The sequence below is a fragment of the Budorcas taxicolor genome, chromosome 21 (genome assembly GCF_023091745.1).
Source record: "Budorcas taxicolor isolate Tak-1 chromosome 21, Takin1.1, whole genome shotgun sequence".
Lineage (NCBI taxonomy): Eukaryota > Metazoa > Chordata > Mammalia > Artiodactyla > Bovidae > Budorcas > Budorcas taxicolor.
In genome coordinates, this window is record NC_068930.1 from 51,743,422 (window position 1) to 51,763,180 (window position 19,759).

General features: G+C 36.9%; 1 protein-coding gene across 1 annotated transcript in view; it reads left to right on the forward strand.

Annotated features, from left to right (window-relative positions):
* Positions 1–19,759, forward strand: part of TTC6 (tetratricopeptide repeat domain 6) — a 200,784-nt gene that overhangs the window by 81,383 nt on the left and 99,642 nt on the right. Inside the window, exons 6-8 of the mRNA XM_052660010.1 lie at positions 312–453; positions 11,609–11,713; positions 18,882–18,974. Of these exons, the coding sequence (XP_052515970.1) occupies positions 312–453; positions 11,609–11,713; positions 18,882–18,974 (340 nt within the window). The remainder of the gene's footprint in view (positions 1–311; positions 454–11,608; positions 11,714–18,881; positions 18,975–19,759) is intronic.

The window sequence follows — 19,759 nt, forward strand, 5'->3', positions numbered from 1 at the left end:
TTGTGTCCGACTGACTGTGACCCCATGGACTGTAGCCTGCCAGGCTCCTCTGTCCATGGATTTCTCCAGGCAAAAATTCTGAAGTGAGTAGCCATTCCCTCCTCCAGGGGAGCTTCCTGACCCAGGAATTGAACCTGCATCTCTTGTGTCTTCTGCATTGGCAGGTTGATTCTTTACCAGCTGAGCCACCAGTGAAGTCTCCTTTAGTGTAGATATCAAATGTCAATGTGTTTATTTCATAGAGATATAAAATGAGAGTAAATACCTGTTGCTTTATCAATGACTTAAAAAATTTTTTTTCCACACTGTAGAATACTGCACGGAGCTCCTGTTATGAATGTCAGTCAAGAATATGCTGCTGTCGTTCCACCAAGACCAGGGATACTGCCTGAACTGATACCAGGAACTGACCAGAGTGCTCACAAACCACAGTTACAACTCGTAGGAGAGGAAGTAAGAGCTTCCTTTAATATTAGTTTTCTCTATCTCATAGACTCTCAAACTTTTTGGTTTCAGGACCCTTTTTTATGTTCTTAAAAATTATTGAGGACTTTAATAATTGTTTATGTGGCTTGTCTCTATTGACATTTTCAATGTTGGAAGTTAAAACTGGGAAAATGCTAACGTGTTTATTTTCTAAATGTAAAATAACAGTACTAAAATAATATATGTTAACATGCTATATGAAAAATAGTTATATTTTTTAAAACAAAGAAGTAGTGTAAAACTGGAGTTGTAGTTTTTGCAAATCTCTAATGCTTGGCTTAATAGATGACAGCTGGATTCTTATGCTTGCTTCTGCATTCAATTTTGTGATAAGTTGTTTTGACTGAACTATATGAGGAAAATTCTGGCTTCATGCAGATATGTAGTTGAAAAAGGAGAGATTATTTTAATAGCCTTTAAACGTAATTATGGATATTCTTGTTTGATAATGCGCTTCCTAGGTGGCACAGTTGGTAAAGAACCTGCCTGCCAATGCAGGAGACACAAGAGACGTGGGTTTGAGCTCTAGGTTGGGAAGATCCTCTGGAGGAGGAAATGGCAGCCCATTCCAGTATTCTTGCCTGGAGAATCCAAAGGACGGAGGAGCCTGGTAGACTACAGTCCATGGGGTCGCAAAGAGTTGTACATGACTGAAGCGACTTAACACACACACAAGAGGTAGTTTCTTGAAGCTTAGCTGTGAGACTTCCACTTCTGTGAATGATGCAGTGGAAGTTCTTTTTCCTATTCTTCCTGCGAAGTGCAAGTAAAAACCGGGTGTTACAAACAGGATAGATCTGAAAGGCGGAGAGACTGAGACTCTAACTAGGAACTTTGGGATCCAAGAAATGACACTGTGGCAAGCTAGTTCCTTGAGTTTCCTTTTTTGCCTTGTAATCCTTTGATAAATCCTTTTTATAATTTCAAGTTAAAAAAGGAAACCTGGAAAGAAAATTAGGTAAAGACACAAAGAAGTCCAAACAAAGCCTACTCTTTTTAGCCGAAGAACCAGGAAAGGGGCAGCCTAGCATGCCACAATTTTCAAACAACAGCTACCCATGGCATCTGGTCCCATCACTTCATGGGAAATAGATGGGGAAACAGTGGAAACAATGTCAGACTTTATTTTTCTGGGCTCCAAAATAACTACAGATGGTGATTGCAGCCATGAAATTAAAAGACGCTTACTCCTTGGAAGAAAAGTTATGACCAACCTAGACAGTATATTCAAAAGCAGAGACATTACTTTGCTGACTAAGGTCCGTCTAGTCAAGGCTATGGTTTTTCCTGTGGTCACGTATGGATGTGAGAGTTGGACTGTGAAGAAGGCTGAATGCCGAAGAATTGATGCTTTTGAACTGTGGTGTTGGAGAAGACTCTTGAGAGTCCCTTGGACTGCAAGGAGATCCAACCAGTCCATTCTGAAGGAGATCAGCCCTGGGATTTCTTTGGAAGGAATGATGCTAAAGCTGAAACTCCAGTACTTTGGCCACCTCATGTGAAGAGGTGACTCATTGGAAAAGACTCTGATGGTGGGAGGGATTGGGAGCAGGAGGAGAAGGGGACGACCGAGGATGAGATGGCTGGATGGCATCACTGATTCAATAGACATGAGTCTGAGTGAATTCCGGGAGTTGGTGATGGACTGGGAGGCCTGGCGTGCTGCGATTCATGGAGTTGCAAAGAGTCAGACACGACTGAGTGACTGAACTGAACTAACCCTAGCCAAACATCACAGAAAAAATGGTGGCCCTGGTCCTTCCCTCACTTCTACCAGCAAAGGCCTCGTAGGAAAACTAGACTTGCTCTTGCCAAAGTATGTAATGTGTGTGCTCATTTAGTTGTGTCTGACTCTTTGGGACCCCAGGGACTGTAGCCTGCCAGTCTCCTCTGTCCTTGGGATTCTCCAGGCAAGAATACTGGAGTGGGTTGCCATTCCCTTCTCCAGAGGATCTTCCCAACCCAGAGATTGAACCAGCATCTCTTGCATCTCCTGCATTGGCAGACAGATTCTTTGCCACTGTGCCACAGAGTACGAGAAGGCACTGTCACACCTCTGACAGGGTGGTGTTGAAGAAGGCCGTGTGGGGCTGGGACTTTTGTTTTGGTAGAGTGGTCATGAGGTTTCCCTTCTCTGGTGTCAGTTGATGCCACACAGGGATCGTGGACTTGCATCCCCACCTAGTAGTAATGAGCCACTTCTCTCCCTCCCCACTGTGGTGGTATCAGAGGAGGCCCAGCAGACTGTCAGCTGGAACAGAAGGTTTAAATAAGATCCAGAATCTCATAGCAAAGTATCCGAATTTCAATCAAAAATTACTAATCCATCCCAAGAACTAGGAAAGCCTCAAACTGAATATAAGAAGGTAATCAATAGATGCTATCATTTAGATGACAGAAATGTTAGAATTGTCTGACAGTGATTTTAAAGCCATCATCCTAAATATGCTTCAGTGATAATTATGAACACACTTGGAAAAAAGTTTTTTTAAATAGGAAGATTTAGAAAGGAAATAGAAGATCTTAGTAAAAATCATTGAAGATACTTAGTAAAGAAACCAAAGACATTTTAGAATTGAAAAAATATAATAAAGTAAAATGCTTGGCAGATGGGATCAAAAGTAGAATGGAGGAGATAGGAGGTGAAGTTGAAGATAAAATAGTAGAATTTATCCAGTCTGAGCAACCAAGAGAAATAGACTAAAGAAAAAAAAATTAACAGATCTTCAGGAGTCTGTTAATTGTGGGACTAAAGTAAAAGATCTAACATTTATGTTATCACAGTCCTGGAAGGAGAAGAAAAAGAAGAGGGGTGACTGAAAATGTTTAGGAAGAAATAATGACTGGAAACTTCCCCATTTTAGTGAGACTTAAACCTGCATATTCAGGAAGCTGAGCAAACTCCAAGCAGGAAAAGTCCACCAAGTCACTTAATAGTCAAACTTTTGAAAACTAATGATAAAGAAAAGAATCTTGAAAGCAGCAAGAGAGAAACCATATGTTACCTACAGGAGAAAAACAGTTGAGTGATAATGGATTTCTCATCAGAAACCATGGAGGCCAGAAATAAATGGCAGAACATTTTTCAAATGCTGAAAGGAAAGAATGGTATGCCCTGAGTCCTACATATCCAGAGAAGATACCCTTCAGGAATGAAGGGGAATCCAGACATTTCCAGATGACAGGAAAGTAAGAGAATTTGTCACCCAACAGATTTGCCCTGAAAGAAAGTCTGGAGCATGTTCTTAAATGATGAAAGATGAAATCTTGGACTATCTAGAAGGAACAAAGACAAATAAAGCAAAAATGTGAGTAAATGCAATAAAGAATTTTCCTCCTCATTTTGAGTTTTCTAAATTATGTCTGTCGGTTGAAGCAAAAATTACCATACCATTAAATGTATACAGAGGAAATGTTTAAGACAACTGTATTATAAATAGAGAAAGGAGACATAAAAGAAGGTAGGTTTACACACCCTTGAACTGGTAGAGTGCAGACATCAGTAGACTTTGATAAGTCTATGATAAGTCTTTGATAAGTTATGTTTATATAACGTAACACCTAGAGCAAGTCTAAAAATCTTTAAGAGGCATATTCATAAACACCACAGATAAATAAAAGTGGAATTCTAAAATATGTCCATGTAAAAGGAAAGCAGGGGAAAGAAAACAGAGAAACCAGAGAGAATAAGCAGAAAACAAAAAATGAAATGACAGATGAAATCCCTAACTTAAATACATTATTGGTCTAAATACACCAATTAAGTGACAGGGAATGCAGAGTGGATTAAAAGAAATGACACCCCCCCCCCCAAAAAAAAAGAAATGATCCAACTGTTTACTATCTGCAAGTAACTGACTTCATATATAATGATTTAGAGAGGCTGCAAGTAAAAGGATAAAACAGATAAGTCATACCAACATTAATCAAAGAGAAGTAGGAGTGACTAAGTTAATATCAGATAAAGTAGACCTCTCAGCAAAGACAGTTGCTAGAGACAGAGAAGGGGATTACATTATGACAAAAATGTCAACCCGCCAGGAAGACATAGTAGTCTTAAAAAGCGTGTGCACAAAACAGCAGAATTATAAAACATGTGAAGCAAAAGCTGGTGAACTGAAAGGAGAAATAGGCAATTTCACAGTTACAATTGGAGACTGCAATGCTCCTCTCTAAATAGTTGGTGGAACACTAGAAAATCAGCAGGGATACAGAAAAATCAATGACTCTATCAACTAACAGGATCTAATTGAAATGTACAGACCACTACACCAAATCAGAGCAGAATACTTATTCTTTTTGAGTTCCTGCAGAAGATATACCAAGATAAATCCATAATGAAATCAAACTAGATATCAATAACATAGATAACAGAAAAATCTCCAAACTGTTGGAGTCTAAACAATACAGATATAATTAATTCATGGGTTAAAGAGGGCGTCTCAAGGGATTTAAAAAGTACTTTGAAAACCAATTAAACTGAATTAAAATGAAAATGTAACATATCATAATTTGTGGAACAGAGATGATGCCAATATGGAAAATTATAACACAAAATGCTTACAATTAAAAAAGAGAAGTCTCAAATCAATAGTTTAAGCTCCCCCTGCAAGAACCTAGAAAAAGAAGAGGCAAATATCCCAAAAGCAAGCAGTGGAAAAGAATAAGGAAGAGCAGAAACCACTGAAGTTGGAAACATGAAAACAATAGAGAAAAATCACTGAGACAGAATAGTTCTTACAAAAAATGGATCTCTACAAAGCTGACACGAAACAGAAAAGACGCAAATTACTAATATTAGGAATGAAAGCTATCATTGCAGACCCTACATACATCAAAAGACTAGCAAGGCAGTACAATAAGTAACTCCAGTTGTTAATATAAGCAATTTATATAAGCAATTCCAGTATTCTTGCCTCAAGAACCCCATGAACAGTATAAACAACTCTACACACATAATTTTGACAACTTAGACAAAATAGAGCAGTGCATCAAAAAACACAAACTACCACAATTCACTTAGTATGAAATATTAATAGATAATTTGAGTAGCTCTATAACGTTAAGGAAAGTAAAGGCCTACAAAACTCCCTTCTCAGACCCCTGAAATAATTTGACAGTTAAAAAGTCAAAATAAATATGCAACTATAATACTATTAAGCATGTTGCAGAATAAATACATAAACTATAAGGATAAATCTTCAGAGAATTATGCTGGAAAAAACCAATTCTAAAACATTACACACTGGATGATATTCTTATAAAATGTTGAGGAAATGACAAAATTACAGAAATGCTGAACAGATTCGGGTTTTCCAGGGTTTCAGGATGAGGGGGTGGGAATGAGTGGAGTGTGTTTATAAAAGACAGCATGGGATCACTTATGGTGATGAAAATGTTCTATATCTTAACTATATCAATGTCAATATTTTGTTTGTGATTCTGTACCACAGTTTTGCAAGATATTACCTTTGAGGTAAACTGGGTAAAAGATAGTCTCTGTATTATTTCTCAAAACTGCATGTGAATTTATAATTAGCTTAAAAATTTAATAAAAATTATGGTTGTTGGACCAGTGCTAAAAAATTAAAGTTAATTAGAATGTGTATTAAATGATCATTTGTACAGCTAAAAATGTTTGTTGCATTTGAAATCTGAAACCATTGGGTCTTTAGTATGAATGTGGTTATTACATTGGGTTGTAATATATATAGTAACCTTAGGGGCTGTGCAGGTGCTGTTAAACTAATTAACCTAGCTTGCTTTATAGTTGTGTGTGTGTTTGTATGTTAGTCACTAAGTCGTGTCTGACTCTTTGCGACCCCATGAACTGTAGCCCGCTGGGCTCCTCTGTCCATGGAATTTTCCAGGCTAACATATTGAAGTGGGTTGCCATTCCTGTCTCCAGGAGATCTTCCCAACCCAGGGACTGAACCTGGGCCTCCTAAACTGTAGGCAGATTATTTACCGTCTGAGCTACCAGGGAAGCCCTGCTCTATAATTACTAAATTATAGTTAGTAATTCAATTTGCTGTGCAATCAAGTTCTAACAGCCACCAATCTAGCTGCTTCTGTTTACCTGATTTTCTCTTAGAAAGTTCTGAGGATTGTTGGGGAAACCAGTGTACCATTATGAGTGTTTCTTTGCTAGTTTAATTTGACAAATCTCTCCTGAAAGTGCATGGGTGCTTTTCCTTGGGAACAAAATAGTGTTGTTTAGTGATAGATTTTTCTTCCTTCCCATTTAGAGGCTTGTATATTACTTTCTTCTAGGGGAATAATTTTATTCTAGATGCTCAAGCTGCTGAAAGTCTATCTACTACAAGGAAAGGTTTACCACATTGTATGTGATATATCATTTGAATATCTGAAATCTTAATTTCTAGGTGATCTTTGGAAGAAGAATTTTCAACTGATTTTGGAAGAAATTTTTCATCTTTTACCAAGGAATTCCTGGCTCTAGGTCTATACAGCATAAAGGGATGCAGTGTGTCCACCAAAACAGAGGATGAGTGAGATGGAAACAATTTTGAATTTCTATGGTAGACAAATGAACATAGCATCTGAAAAAATCTACCTTTCTCTAAATAAATACTCTGTTGGTAGAGAAGAAATGTGATCTAGTTGAGAAATAAAAGTGGTGAAGACTCAGTATCAGCTTATAATTGTGAATCTTTATTTACCGTGTTTGGGTCTTTGGATATTACTCTAAAAGTCTGTAAAACAGCCATGCTCCAGGGGATGGTGGCTGTGAAGGTTTCACACTGCTGCTGCTTAGTCGCTTCAGACGTGTCTGACTCTGTGCAACCCTATGGACTGCAGCCTAGCAAGCTTCTCTGTCCATGGGGTTCTCTAGGCAAGAGTACTAGAGTGGGTTGCCACGTCCTCCTCCAGGGGATCTTCCTGACCCAGGGATCGAATCTGGGTCTCCTGCATTGCAGGCAGAATCTTCTGCTTAGCCACCGGGGAATTCTGTTAAGATTTCATGGGTGTGTGTGTGTGTGTTTAGTCGCTCAGTTGTGTCCAATTCTTTGTGACTCCACAGGCTCCACCACGGAGTCTTTGTGACTCCATGGACTAGCTTGCCAGTCTCCTCTGTCCATGGAATTCTCCAGGCAAGAATACTGGAGTGGGTAACCATTCCCTTTCCCAGGGGATTTTCCTGACCCAGGGATTGAACTGTGGTCTCCTGTATTGCAGGCAAATTCTTTACCACCTGAGCTACCAGGGAAGCCACAGATCTTGTTGGGGAAAGTGTTTGGTCCAATTAAGTATTGCTCCGAGTTAGTGAAAGTTAAGGCAAACATAATTACCAGGAATACCATGGACTCAAACAGCTATAATTTAAAAAACTCACAATTCTTCAAATCTTGTCATGAATGCCTGATTAATTTTTTCACTTTCAACTATTAAATTTTTTTATTTTATTATTTATTATTATTATTTTATTGATAGTAGACTCTATTTTTTAGAATAGTTTTAGACTTCCAGAAAAATTACAAAGACAGTATGGAGATTTCCCACTCTGTTCCCCCTATTATTATATTAATACAATAATGATGGGTAAATAGTGGTCCCCAAAAGATACATGCTCAGTTGCTCAGTTGTGTCTGACGCTCTGTGACACCATAGACCATAGCCCACCAGGCTTCTCTGTCCATGGAATTCTCCAGGCAAGAATACTGGAGTGGGTTGCCATTTCCCTCTCCACACCCAAAAGATATATCCAGATCCTAACCCACGATATCTGTGAATGTGACCTTATTTGGAAATACAGTCTTTGCAGATGTAATTAAGAATCCTGGAATGAGATCATCTTGGATTTAGGGTAAGCTCTACATATCTAAATTCAATATGACTGTCCTTAAAAGAGGTGAAAACCCTGTGAACACATAGACACACAGGGAAGAATGCCATGAGCTGATAGAAGCAAACTGGAGCAATGCTGCTGCAAGCCAAGGAATGCCAGGGGTGGCTGGCAACCACTAGAAGCTAGGAAGGGGCAAGGCAGAATTCTCTATAGCATTCAGAGGCAGCATAGCCCTCCCAACATTTTGATTTTGGGCTTCTTGTTTCCAGAACTCAGATAATTAATTTCTGTTGTTTTAAGCCATCCAATAGTAATTTGCTACAGTAGCCCTAGAAAACTACCAGTACATCTGACAGCTGTATGATACATTTGTTCAAACCAATGAACCAATATTTATACTTTATGATTAATTAAGATCCATGCTTCATTTGGATTTCCTTCAGTCAGTTCAGTCAGTTCAGTTCAGTCGCTCAGTCGTGTCCGACCCTTTGCAATCCCATGAATCGCAGCACGCCAGGCCTCCCTGTCCATCACCAACTCCCGGAGTTCTCTCAGACTCGCGTCCATTGAGTCAGTGATGCCATCCAGCCATCTCATCCTCAGTCATCCCTTTCTCCTCCTGCCCCCCATCCCTCCCAGCATCAAGGTAATGCCCTTTTTCTGTTCCAGGATAGAAGTGGATACCACATTACATGTAGTTGCCATGTCTCCTTAGGCTTCTCTCAGCGGTGATAGTTTCTGGGACTTCCTTGTTTTGATGACCTTGACAGTTTGGGGGAGTACTATCAGGTATTTTGTAGACTATTCCCCAAATACTTTTTATTTGGCTGCCTCTGGGCTTAGTGATATCGTACGGACTTAGTTGCTCTGTGGCGTGTAGGATCATAGTTCCTCAGCCAGCATCCCCTGCACTGTAAGGTGATTCTTAACCACTGGACCACTAGCAAAGTCTCATATGATGTTCTTTTGGATTTGATTGTGTGTGATGTGATTTGGGAAGGAAGACCACTGAGGTAAGGTGCCATTCATCTCATATCCAGAGTACATATTACCAATGTGACTTACCATTGTTGATGTTGACCTTAATTGTCCGGCTGAGGCAGTGTCTGCCAGATTTCACTGTGAAGTTTTTCTTTTTTGCTCCCTTTCCACACTGTAGTCTGGAAAGAAGTTGCTATATATAGCCCACACTTAAGAAACAAAGAGCCATGCTTCATCTCCTTGAGGGCAGATTATCTATAAAAACTAATTTGAATTCACCCAGACAGGATGTCTCTTCTTCCCATTTATTTATTCAATCACTTGCTTATATCAGTAAGACTCATAGATGTTTACACTTTGAGTTGTGGTCAGTCGCTTCGGTCATGTCTGATCCTTTGCAACCCTATGGATTGTAGCCCACCAGACTCCTCTGTTCATGGGATTCACCAGGAAAGAATGGTGGAGTTGGGTTACCATGACATTCTGCAGGGGATCTTCTCCACTCAAGGACTGAACCAGTGTCTTCTCCATTGCAGGCAGATTCTTTACTGCTGAGCCACCTGGGAAGCCCGAGTTATACTCTAATACTATTTATTATTATTTTGCTAAGACTGAGCTTTGGTCATTGAGAGCTCCTTCAGTTGTCTCCTATGTCCCTTTGACAGACCCTATCACTGTGGAACTTTTTTTTAACATTTAATTACTGGCAGTACTGATGTTCCAGGCTCATCTTGCTTATTTCCTGTGCCAGGCCACAGAATCAGCCATTTCTACAGGAAGTCTCAGTTCCCTTAATTGGAGAAGGTAATTAGAAACTAAGATCTGGCCTTTGGATGTGCTTATTGCCACCAAGTCTCCGTTGCTTCTAGGCGTTCTCAGCTCACACAAATACATGTCTGTATTCTAACTCCTTCCTATAAATACACATTTTAATATACATAATAAATTTAATGAATGCATATAATGTGATATTTCTATATGTAACCATCTTTGTCTAATGTAAGCTATTCATGAGTTCATACTTATGTCTCCACCTCTAATTCACAACCACATGGATCATTCTTAATCTTTAAACTCCCAATAGTTAGTGACAAACCTGGTTGCCCCCACACTCCATCTATTTACCTAGTTATTCAATTCCAGCATAGAAATATCAGAATTATTTACCCATATTCTTGTGGAAAATAATCTTATCAACTGAAGTGTAGTACTATGTACAGTTTCTTTTGCCTTTAGTGTTATATACTTTACTCATTTCCAAAGTTACTAAGGTCAGCAATTTCTTCTTCCCCCTTTTATTGAGATTGTTTCATATATTTATAATAGATTGTTTTGTTATATTCCACATTTCATTGTGGGATTCCTCTTGACCTCCCAAATAATTTTTTAAAAATTTCAGCTTTTATTTGGAAAAAGTTAAATACAGAAACCAAACTAATGAACACATGACTACATGTGTATTTGTAATTAACATTTTGTCATACTTGTTTCAGATTTTTAAAAAAGACATTTAAAGAACAGATTAAGTCCTCTTGTATTTCTTAATTCCATTTCTCTTCCTTTTTACCCAAGGACGGTTACTGTTACAGTTGTGTGTTGTTTTTTTTTCCCCACTCCATGATTTTTTACTTTATTAGGTGTACTTGTGACCCTAAACAATAAATCCTGTAGTTCTGTGTGTTCTAAGAACATTTATATAAGTGACGTGACTTTGTAGGTATCTTTCTAAATCATGCTTATTTTACTGTTAAGCAGTATGCTACTAAGATCCGTCTATGGTTGATAATGTTTGTGCTGGAATGTCTTTACAGTGTTTAGTTAAATGAATGTACTACATTTTATTCATCTACTTATTAATTGACATTTAGATTGGGCTATGATTTAGCTATTTCATATGCTGTATCAACATCCTTGTACATATCTCCTCATGCGTATGTGAAAGAATTTCCTTAGACTATATAGCTAGACTTCCCGACCCAGGGATCAAACCCAGGTCTCCCGCATTGCAGGCAGACGCTTTAACCTCTGAGCAACTAGGGAAGCCCATATAGCTAGAAGTGAACTTGTTGGATCGTGTGGCACGTACATTTTCTGTTTTACTAGAAATGACCAGTTTGCCTCTTCCCACATCCTCGGCATCACTTGAAACTGCTGACTTTTTATTTTTGCTAATCTTATAGGTATGATCAATTGTCTTTCCCAGATTTTCAGAGACTGTGGAACCAATCACCTCATTTTCTCAGGAACTAGAACTAATTTTGATAGAAGCTTGAGTGTTTATCCTAGGGTCTATTTATTAGTTTCTAATAGCCTTTTATGTTATTTTCAAAGGTGTCTGCTTATCCAGGAGTTACAAAGTTGTTTTGGAATCTAACTTCACCCAAATTCTCTGTTCCAGTATCTGTCATGAAGGAAACCGTCTATCCAAAATATGAGGTAAAATGCAGAATGACTTTTCTGTATTGTTGTTTACTAATTAATCTGTATAATTAATTATGATATTAAATTTTACTGGAAGTTATTATGCAAATTGTCAGTAAAGACTGCAATAACTGAATGATTGGATGGCACTATAGAAAGTATGCATATAATAGATAATTATTATATATATTATATGTGTGTACATATATATATATATACTTATTAGCTTATAACTATGTGTACACTTATACATGTACACTTATAGGTATATTTCTAAGAAAACAGTTGGACTTATCCATGTTACTTTAGCTAGTCTTTTCATTCTGAAAGAATTAATTGACTGACCAGGTATAAAGCATCTTGGGCTGTTTAGAAGATCTTTATGATATGCTCATTTGCTTTTAAAAGTGAATTTTTAGTTATTGTTTAAAAAAGTTTAAAACTACCTAATACAATTATTAATCCATTTTCTTCTTCCCTTAAGGTGTTTCACATTTTATGTCACACTGATTATTTTAAAGGGCTTCCCTGCGAGCTCAGATGGTAAAGAATCTGCCTGCAATGCAGGATACCCGGGTTCAGCCTCTGGGTTGGGAAGATCCCCTGGAGAAGCAAATGGCAACCCACTCCAGTATTCCTGCCTGGAGAATTCCATGGACAGAGGACCCTGGTGGGCTACAGTCCATGGAGTCTCAAAGTAGAAAAATCAAGAGAGGAAAACCAAAATAGTCTATTATTTTTCTCCCTCAAGACAATTACTGTCCACTTTTTGGTCCACTTTCTTTCATTGTTAAAAGTTCTTCTTCTTCCTCCTCCTCTTCCTTTTTTTCTCCTTTCCCCCTTTTCTTCTTCCTACTTATATTTTCCTCTTAAAATAATTCTGTGATGAACATAATTGTGCATAAAGTTTTAATGGTATTTAGAATTATTTTGTTTGCATAGGATCCTAGATAGATTACTCATAACACATATATGAGAAAAAATTAGACAAAAAAGTTACCCATAGGGAAAGAACAACCAGGGTAATAGCATAAGTCAGACATGAAGAAATTCTGTCCATATATGCCTTTGCTTGAAATGAGGTCATCAGCATCAGTGTTGGTGTTGAAACATCTTTACATTCCTTGCATTACTTGATTATGATGTATTATTTTTAAATATTATATTGAATTCTGTTAGGCAATATTTTATTGTTTTTTTAAAATACATACTAAGTGAAATGTATATGTAGTGTAGTTTTTTGTTGGACTCTTATCAAGGTTATTCTTGCTTTATAAAGTAAATTGATTAGCATTTCATTTTTTTAATATTCTGGAATTGAAAGAACATAGGAATAATCTTGAAAGTGTGGAAGAATCCACTGTCTAGGAACATTTGAGCTATTTGGGAAGATAACTTTTGACAATTAGAACCTTTTGTTTTCTACTTATTGGGTTACTCATGCTTAATATTTTTCCTCAAGTCAATTGGTAACATATATGCTTACAAAAAGCCATCTATTCAGTTGAAATTTACAAGTTTATATGCAGAGTTTGTATACAGTCTCTCTTTAGTTTTAATCTCCATTTCTAAAGTTGGATTATTTTCTTTATGATTTCTAATGATATTTGGGGAATTTTCTTTTTCCCCTAGAATAAATTTTCTAGAAGTTAATTTAGTATTTCTTTCAGGGATCTTTTTTCATTTATTTTCAAGTACAGATGCTTTATTTTCTACTCATCGAATTGCTCTACTCACACTAGTATAAAACCATCCATTCAATTTTTTTTTAGCAAGGTTTTTGATGTATGATTATGGGCTTCTCTGGTGGCTCAAAGGTAAAGAAAGAATCTGCCTGACAGTGCAGGAGACATATGTTCGATCCCTGACTGGGGAAGATTCCCTGGAGAAAGAAATGGCAACCCACTCCAGTATCCTTGCCTGGAAAATCCCATGAACTGAGGAGCCTGGTGGGCTACAGTCCATGGGGTCAGACATGACAGTGACTAAGCAACAATATCTGAATCACTGTGCTATACATTTGAAACTAACACAGTATTGTAAATCTACATTTCAATTTAAGAATGAAAATCTCTCTTCCCCTTCCACAGTTGTTGAATCATGGTCTGAAGGCAACCCCTGCCTACTGCTCCTTCTCTCTTTATCCTCCATTGGTAGCATCTGCTTCTAACTGAACTGACGCAATAGAGAATCTGTGATATTAGTATAGTGTTATCTAAACTGTGTGTTTATAAAGCATGGACACATGTTTTTCTGTCTTTGTGTGTATAAAAGTATGAATATAGGGAACTGAGAGTAGGCAGAATTGTCCAAACAGAAGTAAAAATTTCAGCAATTTTAAGAAGTTTGGTTAGAACTGTTGAAAATGGAGAAACACATTACAAAGCTAGTTCAAAAACAAATCGCTCTTGGTGATTGTTCAAATCCAGTGACCAGAAGGACAAATATCCAGCAGGACTTTCTGGTACAGAAAGAGGGCCCAGGACACTTTCCATTCACTAGAACTGGAATCAGACCTTTGTTTAAAGACTGTTGGTTCCTTTGAATGGGAAATTCATTTAGATACAATGATCTGTGTGCCTCATTTTTTAAAAACAAATTTTACCTATTTACAGATATTATGGTTATTGGTGTTTTCTGTTTTATCCTGCCATTTGATTTTTGTTTTTTATAGATGCTGCCTTTTTTAAAAAAAATTTGGACAAACTAAGCAATATATGCAATCGTTCTAAAAAACAGATTACTTCCATTATAAAATGAAGAATTTACAAAGTCTTAACAGTTAGCAGTATCCCAGAGATCAAAGTGAAACTTAATTGTACAATGACAAATTTAGTACTGGTTACATAGCAAATTTGCCAAAATGTTGCAGTCCCCTTCTTTGCTTGCAAATTCATAAGCTAGATATTGCCTTTTGTTTGTTTTATATTCTCTTTTTTATTTCTTTTCTTAAATTTGTCCTTTATTGTTATTCCTTTTAAAAAAATTTCAGTGGTCTGAGTATAACATATTCTGATTTTATTTTTATTTTAACTATTTGGATAAATTATACTTTATCATCCCTGTTTTGGAAGTTATATATATTGTTTCTTATTCCTATGGTGGTCTCCCTAGAACATACATGTTTAACTTATCAATATCTAATATTAATTAATACCTTTATACTCTTCCAGGAAACTGCAATTATTTGAAAACTTGTTATTCCATTTACCCTTTCTTGATTTAATATGCTCTTACTTTGATATATTTTTAGGTCCTTATCTTTTAAAATTCAGAAGATGTTGTTTTTATCATTTTATGCAATATTCCTTAGATTTTTACCCATGAATTTATCTCTCTCTTTTTTCCTTTCTACTTTTCAAACATCTCAGACCTTTCTGTCTGGAATCATTTTGCCTTCTGCTAGAATATATCATTTAGAATTTGCTTTAAGGGAAGTAGGAGGTCTACAGTTGGTAAAAATTCTGTTTTTTCTTTGTTTTAAATGCCTTTATATTACTTCATGCTTGAGGGATATTTCACTTTGTGATAATATTATTGCAGATACTTATTTTTAGCACACTAAGGATGTCTCAAAGTTTTCTGGTATCCATTATTGCTATTGAGAATTGATTCTTTTTTTTTTTTTTAATTGGTTTTGCCATACATTGACATGAATCCACCACGGGTGTACATGCGTTCCCAAACATGAACCCCCCTCCCACCACCCTCCCCATAACATCTCTCTGGGTCATCACCGTGCACCAGCCCCAAGCATGCTGTATCCTGCATCAGACGTAGACTGGCAATTCGATTCTTAAACATGATAGTATACATGTTACAATGCCATTCTCCCAAATCATCCCATCCTCCCCCTCTCCCTCTGAGTCCAAAAGTCCGTTATACACATCTGTGTCTAATATGAACCCTTTGAAGGTTCTTTGATAAAAAATCAAAGAACCCTTTGATAATAAATTCTCTGCCTCCTCCCTTTTACTTTTAAGCTGTTCTTTTTTCTTCCATGCAGTTTCAGTATGGTATGTCTAGTTGCAGATTTCTTCTTCTTTATTATATTTTGGAATGATTGGGATCTTTGAATCTGTGGTTTGATATCTTTCATCAGCTATGGAAATTTTTTAGTTACTGTTTCTTCACATTTTGCCTCTGTCTATTCTGTCCTTTATTTTCTGGGCCTTTAATAACATGTATTAACTACTTTTTTCCCCCCTTGATACTGGATCCTATACAGTTTCTTCTGATCTGTCATATAGTTCAGGTTCATAAATTCTTCAGTTGTGTCTAATAATACCGTTTAACTTGTTCTCTGCATGTTTAAACTTGGTTTTATATTCTTTTTAGAATTTATCTGTTTTCTCTTTTACATTCTGGTGTTTTGTATTTTTGTATACTTGTCTTTAAATGTTTATCATTGTATTTAGAACATTATTTTTAGTAAATATTTGAGACCTAGAATGGCGGTTCTTCCTCTAGAGAAAATTTTTTGTCAGAACCTGATATCTGTACCGTTCAACCTAAAATTGAGGTTGAGGCTTGAGTTTCTTTGAACAGCTGTGTACAGAGCCTAGGCTGCAAGTCTACACAAATGTTGATTTATATCCATTCATTCCTAATCTTAGGGTATAACCCTGTAATATCCTTGTAGCCTTCAGTTCAGTTCAGTTGCTCAGTCATGTCTGACTCTTTGCGACCCCATGAATTGCAGCACGCCAGGCCTCCCTGTCCATCACCAACTCCTGGAGTTCACTCAAACTCATGTCCATTGAGTCGGTGATGCCATCCAGCCATCTCATCCTCTGTCATCCCTTTCTCCTCCTGCCCCCAATCCCTCCCAGCATCAGAGTCCTTTCCAGTGAGTCAGCTCTTCACATGAGGTGGCCAAAGTACTGGAGTTTCAGCTTTAGCATCAGTCCTTCCAATGAATACCCAGGACTGATCTCTTTTAGGATGGACTGGTTGGATCTCCTTGCAGTCCAAGGGACTCTCAGGACTCTTTTCCAACACCACAGTTCAAAAGCATCAATTCTTTGGCACTCAGCTTTCTTCACAGTCCAACTCTCACATCCATACATGACCTCTGGAAAAACCATAGCCTTGACTAGACGGACTTTTGTTGGCAAAGTAATGTCTCTGCTTTTCAATATGCTATCTAGGTTGGTCATAACTTTCCTTCCAAAGAGTAAGCATCTTTTAATTTCATGGCTGCAATCACCATCTGCAGTGATTTTGGAGCCCAAAGCCTTGGATACCTGTATATTATATATATATATATAAAATCAGTTTCCATACTTCAGGGAGACTCTGGGCTTGCCTGTCTGTCACCCTTGCCCTTAAAGTTGCACATATGCAGCTCAGATCTGCAACTGTTTTGGCAAACATTTTGTGAACAAAAGCATCTTTGAATACTGGGTTTACCTTTTCAGATTTTTGGATTTTTCGTATATTTTTTGCCGAGTATCTCTTCGTCATATTATTAGCTCTGATGCTTTGAAGATTATCTTTGTCATAATACATGCTTTCTAGTTGTTTTCAGAAGAATTGCTTGTTGTTGTTCATTGTTCAGTCCCTAAGTTGTGTTCAACTCTTTGTGACTCCATGGACTGTAGCGTCAGGCTTCTCTGTCCTTCACTATCTCCCAGAGTTTGCTAAAACTCATGTCCATTGAGTGAGTGATGCTATCCAACCATCCTCTGTTGCACCCTTCTCCTCCTGCCCTCAATCTTTCCCAGCATCAGAGTCTTTTCCAATGAGTTCGCTTTTCACATCAGATAGCCAAAGTATTGGAACTTCAGCATTAGCCCTTCCAATGAATATTCAGGGATGATTTCCTATAGAATCGACTGATTTGATCTCCTAGAATTACCTAGCTTGCCATAACTAGAAGTAGAAGTCATAATTGACTTTTAAGGTAGCAAAACTGTTTCCATTTCCATCTGTATCCCAGCTTTTATTGCACACATACTAATTTTAGCAATATTCCTGTAATAGAGCAGAATTTTTACATCATATATATGTAAGCACTACTGTAATTGTCCTCTCAAGGCATGCTGGTATGAGCAAATACTGATAGGTTCCAACATATGAACCACATTGTCTTTTTACAAAGCAGCCATTGATTGTTAGTTCTGCTGTTTTGATATAAAAAAAAGTGTTAAGGTTTTTGTCTTTGTTATTGTTAAAAGCATTCTTTTAAAATGTAATAGCTGCTATTCCTCCATATTTGAATATTTTGTGTAAGTATATGGCCAAATAATTCCAAAATCCTTGTGTGTCACATAATTTATCTTTGAAGAATAATGATGAAAGTGACCAGGTATCTTTCTGCAATGTCCAGTAATTCTCTTACATTGCATTGTGCTATAACTACATTCCAAAAATACCACAGAGAGGATGAACAAAAATTCAATATTGATGATAACTAAAATTAACCATTGCCTTCTCCGTATCTGTTTCATTCTCAGTAATAATTACATGATACTTTAAAAAGTTCATTTTCTACTGAATAAAAATTTTAAATTATTAAAATGCTAGTTGAAATATAAAAAGTTCATCAAACAAAGCAGCAGCATGATTTACTTCACCATGAATCCTATGGAACTTAGGTTTTCAAGTTGTTTCTGTATATCCAAATCACTGGTTACAAGATAGATAAGTAGGACATTTAATAATAATAATAACTATTGCAGCAGTTTACATTGCAGCAATAAATATATATATAATCTAACTGATGGATACAATTCAAACTATAAAGCACTTAAGGAAATTTTCATTCCAGTTAATATTTAGAATGTTTGCTTGTATTTGTCAGTGAATAGTCACATATTGATAATAACTCTAAATGGCATGTTTTGTTCATAATCCTGATGTTAACAGACTGAAGAGATTCAGCACCACTCTATGAGGTCACAGGATCATTGATTGTCCTGAGTCCAAGAATGTCAGAAATAATGTAGAAGTATCGGTTTGGCTAAGGTCCAGTGCCAAAGCCATATTGTGGGTTTTAGCCAAATACTAAGGCTCCAGCTGGACTTTGATCTATGTTTTTTTTTTTTTTTCTAGAATTATACTTTCCTATGTATTGCTCTTTTGGTAATAACATTTTAGTATGTAGCAACAGTAATCATAGGCTCTGAATTAGAAGTATTCTACTATATAGTTTACAACTGTTATCTTTCTTTTATCACAGAGTGCACAAACAAGCAGAATTTTAATTGAGAAATTTACATCTGAAAGCAAGGAAAGTATCATTACTTTAAATCAGCATAGGAGAAGTTCCAGGGTAAGTATAATTTTTAGTCTAAATTATGGGTTGGTGTCTTTGTCTTCCTACAGTTTAGATATTATTTTTAGTGATTTCAGAAGTAATTTCTTGATGCTTCCTCATTCTGGGAAATGCCTACGTGCATTCACCAGAACGTTTGTGGAGGACGTATTTCCTCTTTTTCAAATATGCTGTCTTTATGATACTCAGAATATGTTATTTACTAATCAGTAGTAGGATATCTGCTGTGAGTTTTACTGAAATTCCTAAATGTCTGTTTTTTCCATCATTCGTCACTGCTTGCCCAGGTCTTAAATGATCAAAGGAACATGTTTATGAATCTTTTTACCAAATGAGGGGAGGGGATTGTTTATGGCTATGAAACAGGGTAACAGTGAATTCTCTAAGTGGTGACTGGATTTGTGCCCATGATTTTATAGTCACTAAAGTGTATCTAAGTAAAATAATTAAATAATAAACACAGTTGAAGAGAAAAGAGATAGCGATTGAGGGAAGATAGGTATGCAATTTATATCACTGGCTTAATAAATATCCTGAACTTTATGAGGGACAAAGAGGAAATGGTTTTATTTTTCTTTCCTTAAGGCCTCCAGCCCTCTACTCCCCTTGATGATATCTTAGGAGGCTGAGTGCCACAGAGTAGAGAGTCTTATTAACCTGGGACAAATCAGATCCCTATTCTAGTCAATTACACTAGGTTTAATATGATTCTGTGCCCCTTTCTGTATTCCCCATACAGTCAGGTGATATATTTTTTTGAGGTAATGTTTCTATTTAATGTA